Source organism: Terrapene carolina, unplaced genomic scaffold (genome assembly GCF_002925995.2).
Source record: "Terrapene carolina triunguis isolate 2854851 unplaced genomic scaffold, T_m_triunguis-2.0 Scaffold402, whole genome shotgun sequence".
Taxonomy (NCBI): Eukaryota; Metazoa; Chordata; order Testudines; family Emydidae; genus Terrapene; species Terrapene triunguis.
Window position 1 is genome coordinate 2,808,900 of NW_020664753.1, and position 13,171 is coordinate 2,822,070.

At 44.8% G+C, this 13,171-nt stretch overlaps 1 protein-coding gene across 1 annotated transcript in view; it reads left to right on the forward strand.

Moving 5' to 3' along the window:
- The window catches only part of LOC112113909 (WASH complex subunit 2A), a 67,286-nt gene that overhangs the window by 34,238 nt on the left and 19,877 nt on the right, over positions 1 to 13,171 (forward strand). Inside the window, exons 18-22 of the mRNA XM_026658149.2 lie at positions 1,893 to 2,009; positions 4,965 to 5,131; positions 8,729 to 8,840; positions 9,654 to 9,827; positions 12,201 to 12,389. Of these exons, the coding sequence (XP_026513934.1) occupies positions 1,893 to 2,009; positions 4,965 to 5,131; positions 8,729 to 8,840; positions 9,654 to 9,827; positions 12,201 to 12,389 (759 nt within the window). The remainder of the gene's footprint in view (positions 1 to 1,892; positions 2,010 to 4,964; positions 5,132 to 8,728; positions 8,841 to 9,653; positions 9,828 to 12,200; positions 12,390 to 13,171) is intronic.

A 13,171-nucleotide genomic window follows, 5' to 3' on the forward strand; every position in this document is an offset into this window, starting at 1 on the left:
ATTATACCTTGACTGTGATGAGGTGTCAGCAGATTGTGGCAGGTCTGTGACTTATGCAAATTCCAGAGCCGTCCTCTGAGAGCACCTTGCCTCCAGCTCCCAGCTCTTCCCATCTGGGACCACTGGCAGAAGCTCCCCATTGCTTAGCAAGCCATTCTACTGGGCATTCCTGATTTTGGGGTTTTTGCAAAGTTTCTAACCAGGAATCAAAGTTCAACTGGAAAAACTTTTAAGGGATTCTGTGTTGATCCCACTTCATAAGAGTCTTGCACATGGACAAGTACCGAGTTCACCAGGTGTCTTTTTACATGTACAGTAGGCCACACGACTGTTGCAGATCAGGATCCTGGTCTCTTTCCCAGATGCAACAGTGCTTTGTATTTGCTTTCCTGCTCTGTTGGAAAGAGTCCCTCCTCCATCCCTAGTCTGCAGAGATGACAGCTGTTTGTAGTGGTTTGCTAGGCTATAGCAGAGCTGCTGAGCAGTGGGGTTGTGGCTGGGAAGACTTGAACTGCAGTAATGGGCTGTTCAACATATGGTGGTATATCTGTCCCCTGTGATGGAGAAATTTCCTCTGAGGCCAGGGTCAGAGAGGTGTTGGGGATTAGCTAGTAATGATCCGGGGGTAGTTTCTCTCTTTCTCAAAGAATAAATATGAATACATCTTTTGACTGTCAGAAAAACTTCCCATCTCGTGAGGCTCTTTGAAATGAAAGTACAGTGTATCTCCTAAAGCTCTGCCATAGACAGCCGGTTACAATATCCTAATAGGGAAGATGTGCACATGCCTAAACTGAGTATCCATGTGATCTTATTGATTTGTAATGCTTGCCATCTTACAACACCTTCTTGCTGTCCTCTTCACTGACCTTGTCTACCCTAGCAAACTTCATATAGCCATAATTCACCACCACCACCCAGATCCACCACTTTTAGCATGACAAAGCTAAGATGACATGGTGTCTAACGTTCCTGAGAGCTAATCCACACTACCATGCTACATCAGTGCAGCTGTAGCGCATTGCTGAAGACGCGCTATGCCCATGAGAGAGTGCTCTCCTGTCGGCATAATTACTCCACTACAACGAGAGGCGGAAGCTATGTCGGTGGGAGAGCGTCTCCTCCTGACACAGCATGGTTTAGACACCGCTTTAAGTCGATGTAACTTATGTTGCTCAGGGGGGTGGCTTTTCCACATCCTTGGGTGACATTATTTACATGGACTTAAGTGGTAGTGTAGACAAGTCCTGAGTCCTGTTTGCACTTGTGGTGATTTACAGCTACAAAGCCAGCTACTGTAGATGTGAGACAAGGCTTGTGTCCAACATGAGGACAGAAAATAAATGACAGTGCAAAATAAACAACGATGGAAAGCGTACATGCAAGCTGCAGTCAGTAGAGAACCTCTTTCAAAGTGGGGGTGTGGTCTTTAAAATATCCCTTTCACATCCTAGGTTTGAAAGCCTGGTAGATGTAGTTCTTAATCACGTTACAAATCGGAAGTCCCCAGCTGAAACAGAAGTTACAGAATAAAAGCCAAAGCCTGCAATGGGAAAATTGACTTTAGGGAGACGGGGTGGGAGTCCTGGCTAGCAGATCCCATTGCAGGACCGGGTTCTTATCCTAGCTTGTCAAGTTGTTGAAAGCGTTGATACTTACAGGCTTTTGGTCTGTAACTTCTCTACTAAACATCTGTGGATGCCATGGCTGAGAACCATTTGCTCCATGGTATCTGAAGCTGTTGTCCTTTGAATAGGTTTTGGTGGAAGTATTTATATTTCCTTAACCAGTTGAATGTAGCTCAGCCAAGAAACAGATGTTGATAGGAACCTGAGTGCTGATGCACACCAAGTACCAGGCAGAGTTACCTTTCTTGGCTTTAATATTTTTAGGATCTGTTTGGTACTGCACCTGCTAAGAAGCAACAGTCAAAACCACCCCAGGAGAAGGCAAAACAATCGGAGCTCCTCAAAAAAGCCTCTGGCTCGTTGTTCAGCAGTGATGAGGAGGTACTGTAGAGCGAGATGCATTTTAAAGGGGGATATTGGGGTTACAGCTCTCCAAAAGGTGAAATGTTCAATACAGCATTCACTCCGATGCACTTGAGTGTGGACTGTTAAGTGCCTGGGCTGTGTCTACAGACAATGCTCCTTCCAGCTGTTGTTGTATATCTGTGGGGCTGGGGAGAGCTCTATGTTCTCTTTAGCTGCATGCACCATGGGACTGGCTGGCAGAGGTACCATGGCAGGGAAAATTTGCTGGAGGTAGGCTATAAGTGTCTAACAGAAAATGGCACAGCAGCCTCCTGCCAAGAAGGGTGACTTAGAGCTGACCTACAAAAGAGGAAAAAAGAGCATGAGCTCCTTTACTACTAATGTGTATAAAAAGGGCCTGAAAGTTTTGGGGTAATCAGGGTTTATTTAGAAATATGGGGGAATTAGAAAACAAGATTTGACCTGTCTCTGTTGGAAGCGCTAGTTGGATGACTCGGGTACAGGGCTTGGGAGCTCTCCCAGCCCCTAATCAAAGAGTTGGAGGGTGTTGAATCCTTAATCAAGATTTGCAGCCAAGTACTTGAGTTAACAAAGTGTCAGCATGACCCACTTGAAAGGAACTTTACTGTGTGAATAAAACTCACATTCCTGCTTAATTAATCATAAGAACAGTCATACTGGGTCAGACCAAAGGTCCATCTAGCCCAGTATCCTGTCTTCCAACAGTGACCAATGCCAGGTGCCCCAGAGGGAATGAACAGAACAGGTAATCATCAAGTCATCCATCCCGTCGCCCGTTCCCAGCTTCTGGCAAACAGAGGCTAGGGACACCATCCCTGCCCATCCTGGCTAGTAGCCATTGATGGACCTATTCTCCATGAACTTACAGTAACTCCTCGCTTAACGTTGTAGTTATGTTTTTGAAAAATGCGACTTTACGCGAAATTATGTTAAATGAATCCAATTTCCCCATAAGAATTAATGTAAATAGGGGGGGTTAGGTTCCAGGGAATTTTTTTTCAACAGACAAAAAAATCGATATAATATATAGATATACCACAGTATACATTTTAAACAAACAATTTAATACTGTTCACAGCTATGATGATTGTGAAGCTTGGTTGAGGTGGTGAAGTTAGAGGGGGAAGAGGGAAGGATATTTCCCAGGGAATGCTTTGCTGCTAAATGATGAACTAGCACTTGACTGAGCCCTCAAGGGTTAACACATTGTTGTTAATGTAGCCTCTCATCAAGGCAGCACGAACAGGAGGGAGGGGAGACAGCATAGCAGACAGACACACACCCCTTGTGTGTGGGAGCAAGAGAGATGCACACTGCCCCTTCAAGTAAGCTGACCCACTCTTAAGTGCATTGTCTTTTTAAGTGGATCAGGAAGTTGAGACCGCAGCTGCTGCCCCAAGCTCTCTCTGTCTCTCTCCCTCCATGTTCCCTCCCTGCTCTAGATGGAGAAGGGGTAAGCGGGGTGCAGGGGAGAGGGGGACACCCTGACATTAGCCCTCATCTTTCCCCCCCCGCACAGCAAGCAGGAGTCTCTGGGAGCAGCTCCAAGGCAGAGGGCAGGAGCAGCACAGGACAGTGGGGGGAGGGACAGTTGAACTGCCGATTGATAGCCTGCTGGGTGGCTGCAGCACAGGGAACTTAGGGGAGCGGGGAGCTGATGGGGCTGCTGGTCCACCCTGGTTCCAAGCCCCCACCAGCTAGCTGCAACGGGCTGCTCTTCCTGCAAGCAGTGGACAAAGCAGGCGGCTGCCAAACGACATTAGAAGGGAGCATTGCACAACTTTAAATGAGCATGTTCCCTAATTGATCAGCAACGTAACAATGTTAACTGGGATGACTTTAAGTGAGGAATTACTGTACCTAGTCGCATTTTTTGAACCCTGTTGTGTTTCACTGCTGCTTTAGTGACTGTCATAAAACTACTGGCTTTTCAGGTAACCTATAATGTTGTTGTTGTTGTTGTTGTTTTTTAAGGTAGATGAGACATGAATATCTAATATGAAAGTAAAGCAAGGCCGAATTTAAAAAAAGCCTTTGTCATTTTTTTTAAATACTTCATAAAGTAGGAAAGGGATGCAGTGATCTTCCATCTGCAGACCACCTGTAACATAAAGGGATAAAGAGACACACTGTAAGCATGAAAACAGAGAAAATATTTCTGGGATCTGCAGTATTCCATATTGAGTCAAATTCTGACTTCTCCCTTAGATAAAATGTCGATATGTAAATAGCTTTGTCTCAGAAAGAGACAGGTATGCTATTGCTCTGTTAACCTAGCGTTTCAGAAAACTGTCTTCAGCCAACCCGTTTTAACAGCAAAGGTGTACATTTAACTGTTCTCTTCCCATCTCAGCACATTCACCTCCAATTGAGGCATGAACATAAGTCTAGTTGGGCCATTTAAGAGTTAACACTGTATTTAGCATGGTCAATTATTTTGTTAACCCAAGAGGAAAAACTGCCTTAATATTTCAGTTAGAAGTCAGGAAATGAGGCAGCATTGTTACTGATATTATCTCAGGATACTGCATAGTGTGTGTTTCCACACTCCTCTAACTGTCTAATCGTCAAAATGTTATGGGTCAAATTCTCAAAAAGAGCAAGCTTCTCCCTTCTGTGGCTGCATAACATCCACTTACAAAACCAGCTTCAGGGGCAGATCTCAGAGATGCTAGTACTCATTTACACCTGCAACTCATTTAGCATCTGCTAAATGGGAGCCAGGCCTATGTCCTGAAAGCTTATGCAGTGGGAGGTTAATAATATCATTTTCTGGCCTTGTGTTGCACTGGTGTTTGTATTTAATGCATAGATGCAAGAACAGCCCATGTCTTCAAAGGAACAAGCACTGATTCTAGTGTGCTGACTAAGGTAGAAGAGGTGAGGAAATGGCTGAAATGACCTGCAGGAAATAGGCTTGTAAGAGAATAATTCCTATATTATTTTTAGGACCACTGGAACATCAGCAAGCCGACTAAACCAATTTCCGAAGACAGCCGAAAGGGGGAACCTGCAAAGCCTGGCAGTGCAGTCGATCCGGCTAATGTTGTGAAAAAGACCAGCCTCTTTGAGGAGGATGAAGAGGAGGAGGATTTATTTGCAATCACTAAAGACAGGTGAAAAAACTGAAACAGCAGAGCAGCACGTTTTTCTCCAATCTCTTGGAGCAGGCTTACCCATTTCAATAGTTTGTCAAGGGTATTCTGGGATTCCCTTCCTGAAATAGCACAATGCCTCCATTTTCCCAGGAAGCTGAGATGCTGTCAGGTAATCTTAAAATCATTGTTTTCTGCTGTGCATTTCTGCTATTCCGCTGTTACACTGATGAATCAGTAGGCTGCACTGGCTGAATGTTGATTTCCAGGTGCAGATTAAGGTGTTGGTTTAGCCCCTGGTTTCCCATGACCCTGTGGTGCTGCCACAGCTGGAATCACCATAGGCACCTAAGCTGAAGAAACCTCTTTAAAGGGAGAGGGCTGCTGACAGGGCATTCACATTACTCTTGACTCTGGAGCTCCCCATCCTCCCCTGGGACCAAAATAGCTGAGATCGGTTTGCCTGCAGGGCACACGACAAAGCTCACCTGCTCTCAGGTTAAAACAATGAGGAGTCCTTGTGGCACCTTAGAGACTAACAAATTTATTTGGGCATAAGCTTTTGTGGACTAGAACTCACTGCATCGGATGCATGAAGGGAAAAATACAGGAGCAGGTATAAATACATGAAAGGATGGGGGTTGCTTTACCAAGTGTGAGGTCAGTCTAACGAGATAAATCAATTAACAGCAGGATACCAAGGGAGGAAAAATAACTTTTGAAGTGGTAAGAGAGTGGCCCATTACAGACAGTTGACAAAGTGTGAGTAGCAGTAGGGAGAAATGAGTATTGGGGAAATTAAGTTTAGATTTTGTAATGACCCAACCACTCCCAGTCTTTATGCAGGCCTAATCTGATGGTATCCAGTTTGCAAATTAATTCAGGTTCTGCAGCTTCACGTTGGAGTCTGTTTTTGAAGTTTTTTTTTGGTTGAAGAATTGCCACTTTTAGGTCTGTTATTGAGTGACCAGAGAGACTGAAGTGTTCTTCTACTGCTTTTTGAATGTTATGATTCCTGATGTCAGATTTGTGTCCATTTATTCTTTTGAGTAGAGACTGTCCAGTTTGGCCAATGTACATGGCAGAGGGGCATTGCTGGCACATGATGGCATATATCACATTGGTAGATGTGCAAGTGAATGAGCCCCGGATGGTGTGGCTGATGTGGTTAGGTCCTATGATGGTGTCCCTTGAATAGATATGTGGACAGAGTTGGCACTGGGGTTTGTAGCAAGGTTTAGTTCCTGGGTTGTGTGGTGCGTAGTTGCTGGTGAGTATTTGCTTCAGGTTGGGCGGCTGTCTGTAGGCGAGGACTGGCCTGTCTCCCAAGGTCTGTGAGAGTGAGGGATCGTCCTTCAGGATAGGTTGTAGATCCTTGATGATGAGCTGAAGAGGTTTTAGTTGGGGGCTGTAGGTGACAGCTAGTGGCGTTCTGTTACTTTCTTTGTTGGGCCTGTCTTGTAGTAGGTGACTTCTTGGTACCCTTCTGGCTCTGTCTGTTTCTTCACTTCACCAGGTGGGTATTGCAGTTTTAAGAATGCTTGATAGAGATTCTGTAGGTGTTTATCTCTGTCTGAGGGATCGGAGCAAATGCGGTATTTAGAGCTTGGCTGTAGATAATGGATTGTATGATGTGGTCTAGATGAAAGCTGGAGGCATGTAGGTATAGCAGTCAGTAGGTTTCCGGTACAGGATGGTGGTTATGTGACCATCGCTTATTAGCACTGTAGTGTCTAGGAAGTGGACCTCTTGTGTGTACCGGTCCAGGCTGAGGTTGATGGTAGGGTGGAAATCGTGGAAATCTCAGGTTCTCAGGTTATGGAGTGTTGGGTCTGGTAAGACAGGTGGGGAATTCATTTTTATTTGGCTCTCTGGGTTTGGTTAGGTGGATGGAGGTCAATCTTTTTGCTGCTAATTTTTGCACAGATTTATTAATTTTGTGTAAATATCTTCATGAACAGAAGTGCAGCCTTGGATGTGCTGTTGCTTCTTGGGGTCAGGGGGTTATTTTGGGGAATATCCAGCTTGCTACCACTTTACGCATGAAAATGTTTGGATTTTGAAAACTTCAGATTTTAGGCTAAAAGTCTAAGCATCTGAAAGGGTCTAAGAAAAGTGCATTGTTCGAGATGCACGGTGAGTATGTAATTCTCCTCCTGTTTAAAAAGTTGCAGTCATCCAATCAGGAAGCGGAATTGACATCAAGTGACTTAGCTGACTGACTTGCACACCAGGTGACTAATTTACACACCAGAAATAGCATAGTCAGTGACAGCTTGTGAACACCTTGATAGTCTATAAACTGTGCTGCTGATGCTTAGGAGTGACAAATGGATTTGCAGAATCCAGGATGGATTTGTGGACAGGACTACGGTCTTACTGAGTTATTAGACTAGCTGTAATGCCCAAGTGGAGAGAACCCCATGTTCTTGTGAGACAATTCATAGATTCCAAGGCCAGAAGGGACTGTTGCAATCATCTAGTCTGACCTGCCGTGTAGCACTGGTCATGGAACTTCCCCAAAATAATTCCTAGAGCAGATCTTTTTAGAAAAACATTCAGCCTTGATTTAAAAAATTGTCAGCGATGGAGAATCCACCACAACCCTTGGTAAGTTGTGCCCATGCTTAATTATCCTCACTGTCAAAAATGTACCCCTTAGTTCCAGTCAGAATTTGTCTAGCTTCAACTTCCAGCCATTGGATCGTGTTAGACCCGTCTCTGCTAGATTGAAGAGCCCATTATTAAATATTTGATCCCTATATAGGTACTTATAGACTGCAATCAAGTCACCCCTTAACCTTTTTTTTTGTTAAGCTGTATAGACTCAAAGAACTCGAACACTGTAAGAAGTTGTCTAATCCTTGAATCATTCTTGTGGCTCTTCTCTGAACCCTCTTCAATATTTCAAAGTGATCTATTCTTTCTGCAAATACAAAAGCAAAGTCCTAGTGATCGTGCTGAATTGAGGTTTTTGTTCAGTGTTTTTCAGGAGCGTATATGAAATTTATTCCTGGAGTTCACCCTCTACTGAGTAGCATCTTGGGCCTCTTCCCCCCCACATAGTCTTGCCACATGCACACCGACTCAAGTGAGGGGAGGATGTCATGTTGGAGGCCACAAAATCCTACCTGTGTTCCACTCCAGTAGTGATGCTGCTTTGCTCGTTCTGTTAATCGCGTTTATTACAGTAGTGCCTAAGGGCCAACCAAGACTGGGGCCCTGTTGTGCTTGGCGCTGTACACTGAATAGTAGACAGCCTCTGCCCCTAAATGCTTACAGGCTAAATAGGCAAGATGGATTCAGGGAGTGGGAAAGGGTGTATGTGTCACCTTCATGTAAAGAGGTGAGAGATGAGACTCCAGTGCTAGTGAGGTAAGCAATGGAAGCAACCTGCTCTGTCACTCTCATATCCTAGTATGGACTGAGGCTGAAGGCAAGGTCTCCTGCCAGACTAGAGCAGCAGTCCTGGGCCTCTGTAGCTTAGAGAAAACCTGGCCCTGATCATACTTTGTTCAGACTTTGTGTTCTTCTATACCATGTCCCTAAAGAGGACAGTCTAAACGATGCCATTTGACCAGTTAAACATGTCTGCTGTGCATGGATTTCTCTCTACAGTCAGAGGAAGCACCAGAAGGCTTCTCTTCTGTTTGAAGAAGATGCTGTTAACGGAGGACCGCTCTTCAGCTCCCAGCCGACACGTGTTCCTTCAGCAGCTAAAACCACAGCGGTACCTTCTTTTCCTGCTTAACCCCAAGGCAGATGATTTACTGAATGGCACTGTTGTAGCAAGGCAGGCTTCTCCATAACACATTAAGTAGGGCCTTTAGGTTAGATGACTTCCAGCAAATTTATAATAGGATTAAGGTGATTGGAATTTTGGGCTTAAAACTACTTAGCTTCATTAGGTTAAAATTATACTCTGAAATGGAGTCTGAATGCTGCCTTTGCTGGGGCTGGGCCTGCTCAGACTGTGCTGTGAGTATTACTGAAGGGTTTTGAGTATGGTCCTAGGGATGAAATCCTGGTCCTATTGAAATCAATGGCAAAGTTTCCATTGACTTCAGTAGGCGCAGGATTTTCCCCTGTGTCAGACCCACCAAACTCTGATTCTACACTTGTGGCTATAATTCTCCCCAGCCCCTCCCGCCCTCAATAGGGGTTTCTGATATCACCCAGGTTCCTATCATCCCAGCCCGGTATGCTGATTGTAGTAATAAACACTCTGCCACCCAATGCCTTTATATCTGAAGTGCCAACCCCAAAACACTGCGCCGAATAGCCACCATAGAATCTATTGTTGCCTGCCACATAATAGCCCCTAAACCTCTCCTTTTCACAAGCCCACTTGCCATGTGTGGACCACAGGCTTCTCCCATCTGTTGAGCCACTGGGAACAGGGGAAGTCCTGTTTACCTATCTGCTGTTCCATGTGGGCCAGAGACCCCACTCTTTCATAGATACAGACCTTTTATATGTATCCATCTGTGCGCTTATGTGCCAGATCTCCGTGTGTGAGTAGTAACATCCTTTCATTTCCCAGGAAAAACCAAAAACGCCTCAGGCACCACCTTCGTTATTTGATGAAGAGAAGGAAAAGGAGGATCTGCTGGACACATCAAAGACTAAACTGGTAGAAGATAAGTCAGGACATTTAGAGGAGCATAGAGCAGTTCCTGTGACTGGAGGAACAGAGGTTGCAGGGCAGCAGGAAAAGGTAAGGGATACTCTTTTAGTTAGAGATTTGGCAAATGTTCCTTTAATCTCTTTAACAGTGCATTTCGTAGAATTATTTGACCAGTTGGTTGAAACAATTGTAAAGAATAAAATTGTCAGACACATAGAAGAACGTAAATTGTTGGGCAAAAGTCAACATGGTTTCTGTAAAGGGAAATCATGTCTTACTAATCTATTAGAGTTCTTTGAAGGGGTCAACAAACATGTGGACAAGGGGGATCCAGTGGATATAGTGTACTTAGATTTCCAGAAAGCCATTGACAGGGTCCCTCCCCAAAGGCCCTTACGTAAATTAAACTGTCATGGGATAAGAGGGAAGATCCTTTCATGGGTTGAGAACTGGTTAAAAGACAGGGAACAAAGGGTAGGAATAAATGGTAAATTTTCAGAATGGAGAGGGGTAACTAGTGGTGTTCCCCAAGGGTCAGTCCTAGGACCAGTCCTATTCAACTGATTCATAAATGATCTGGAGAAAGGGGTAAACAGTGAGGTGGCAAAGTTTGCAAATGATACTAAACTGCTCAAGATAGTTAAGACCAAAGCAGACTGTGAAGAACTTCCAAAAGATCTCACAAAACTAAGTGATTGGGCAACAAAATGGCAAATGCAATTTAATGTGGATAAATGTAAAGTAATGCACATTGGGAAGAATAACCCCAACTATACATATAATATAATGGGGGCTAATTTAGCTACAACTAATCAGGAAAAAGATCTTGGAGTATTGTGGATAGTTCTCTGAAGACGTCCATGCAGTGTGCAGCGGCAGTCAAAAAAGCAAACAGGATGTTAGGAATCATTAAAAAGGGGATAGAGAATAAGGCGGAGAATATCTTATTGTCCTTATATAAATCCACTAAAATGATTAGGGTTTTGGAATAGGTCCCATATGAGGAGAGATTAAAGAGGCAAGGACTTTTCAGCTTGGAAAAGAGGAGACTAAGGGGGGGATATGATAGAGCTATATAAAATCATGAGTGGTGTGGAGAAAGTGAATAAGGAAAAGTTATTTACTTGTTCCCATAATATAAGAACTAGGGGCCACCAAATGAAATTAATGGGCAGCAGGTTTAAAACAAATAAAAGGAAGAAGTTCTTCACACAGCGCACAGTCAACTTGTGGAACTCCTTGCCTGAGGAGGTTGTGAAGGCTAGGACTATAACAGGGTTGAAAAGAGAACTGGATAAATTCATGGAGGTTAATTCCATTAAGGCTATTAGCCAGGATGGGTAAGGAATGGTGTCCCTAGCCTCTGTTTGTCAGAGGGTGGTGATGGATAGCGGGAGAGAGATCACTTGATCATTATCTGTTAGGTTCACTCCCTCTGGGGCACCTGGCATTGGCCACTGTCGGTAGACAAGATACTGGCCTGGATGGACCTTTGGTCTGACCCAGTATGGCCATTCTTATGTTAAACAGCCTATAGATGTTCTATGCTTAGCAGTAGTCGCCCTCTTTCAAAATTTGTTGGCCACCAAAATCATGCTTGGACCAAAACGGCAAACTGAATAATTGCTGTTTGTAAAAATGTTTCCAATTAGGTCAAACAGAGATGCCTCAGTATGCAAAACATCAGTCACACAGGTGCAGTATTCCTTTCCAAATGTGAACTGGATGAGCTGCCTTAGCGTGTATGTGTGCGCGCGCACACACACACATACACTTTGCAATAAACCCAGGAACTGTTGTGATGCTATTGAAACATCCTATTTACATGCATCACACTAGTGTGCCCATGGGACTATAGACCTGCTAAAACCATGAGTTTCTGCTTTTGGCAGCAATATTTGCTAACTGAGATTGTCTCAAGTGTAATGTTGGAAAGGGTCAGCCAAATGTAGGCCAACTCCCAGCTACTAAATTGCTCAATGAATGTTGTGGGAATTATTGGGAAATGACTTTCTAGGTACTTAGTTTGTTAGCAACATTATGTGCTCGTAGAAAACTACTCTGAGCACATCTAACAATCGTATAGTGCTTTCCGCTTCAGAGGATCCCAAATGGTTTAACAAACTAGCAGCACAACTATTGACAAGCAGCCATCTCTGGAGGGGAGCAGAAGCAGGCAGCCAAAAAAACCGCAAACAAACCCTGATGCACAACATGCTGAACAACAGGACTAGGGTGCAGGGTACTGACGCAAACCTGTGCTCTTCTGCAGGAGGGCCATCAGATCTGTGAGGCCCTCAAGTAATGCATATGGCACTCCTTTTTATCTGCCTGGGAAGGATGGGTGCGTTTAGCTGTTTGCCATGTTACTGGATCCCAGAGTTCTGGACACATCAAACATCCAAACCAAGATAATCCAGCAAACCAGCACCAAATTCCAGTCCCTGTTTTTTGTTTTTACAGTTGGAGCCTTTCGTGGCATCGTCTTTGGGGCCGATCAGTAATTTGGATCTGTTCATGGCCTCTCCACCACCGCTGGAGAGGGAAGCCAAAACCAGGGCTAAGAATGTGCTGAGCTTGTTTGAAGAGGAGGAAGTGGAGAAAATGGAAGATCAAGACGTCAGTAAGATTGAGCAGAAAGAAATAAGAAAGGTGAGCAAAGAGCAAACTGGCTCCCTGGCTTGCCTGCAGACCTAGTCTCCCTCTAACACCCTCTCCTTGCAATGTTCCTGCTCCTTTGTCTCACCTGCTGTCTAGAACAGCTGTTCTGTGTTTCTGCTTCATCAGCTCTTCCTGATCCTGTCTGAAACCAGCTTTACTTGGCTGCCTGTTCCTCTGGATCTCTCTTCTCTGATCAAGCTCGCTGTAACTAGCTCTAACTCTGCAGTGTGTGTGTGGTGTGTGTGAGATAGATAGATAACCTGAAATGTAAACTGTTACATTAAACAAAGCTTCCTGGGATTGGTCATAGGACCAGACCTCAGATCCTGAGCTAGCTCTGAGATTGCTGAGGCGGGAGGGTCTGGGAATGCAGAGGTGCTTCTGATACTTCCCTTCACCACTCCCTCCCCTCCTCACATCTGAGCAAGTGGATCTAACAGGAGCCATTTCCCATTATGAAAGGGGAGCTTAGCTCCGAGCTACCCGTTTATAAGTGGTATGTGAACCCTGAGAGCCCGTTATGCCTCCCCAGGACAAAGTACTGTAACTCACACCTCTGTGCCAGTGAGCCTGACCTGGTATCTCCACCACTATCCTCTGACGAGTGTTGCACCAAGGGACAGGAGAGCACAGAGTTCCTTTCTGCCAAGGCGAGGCTGGCCTGCTGACACCCTGAATCAGCCCATCTCACCGCTGCCCCTTTCAAGCAGGTGCTGCAGCATTCCTCACGTTACATCGCCAGGGTCTGCAAGGCTGGACCCAGTGCACTGTGT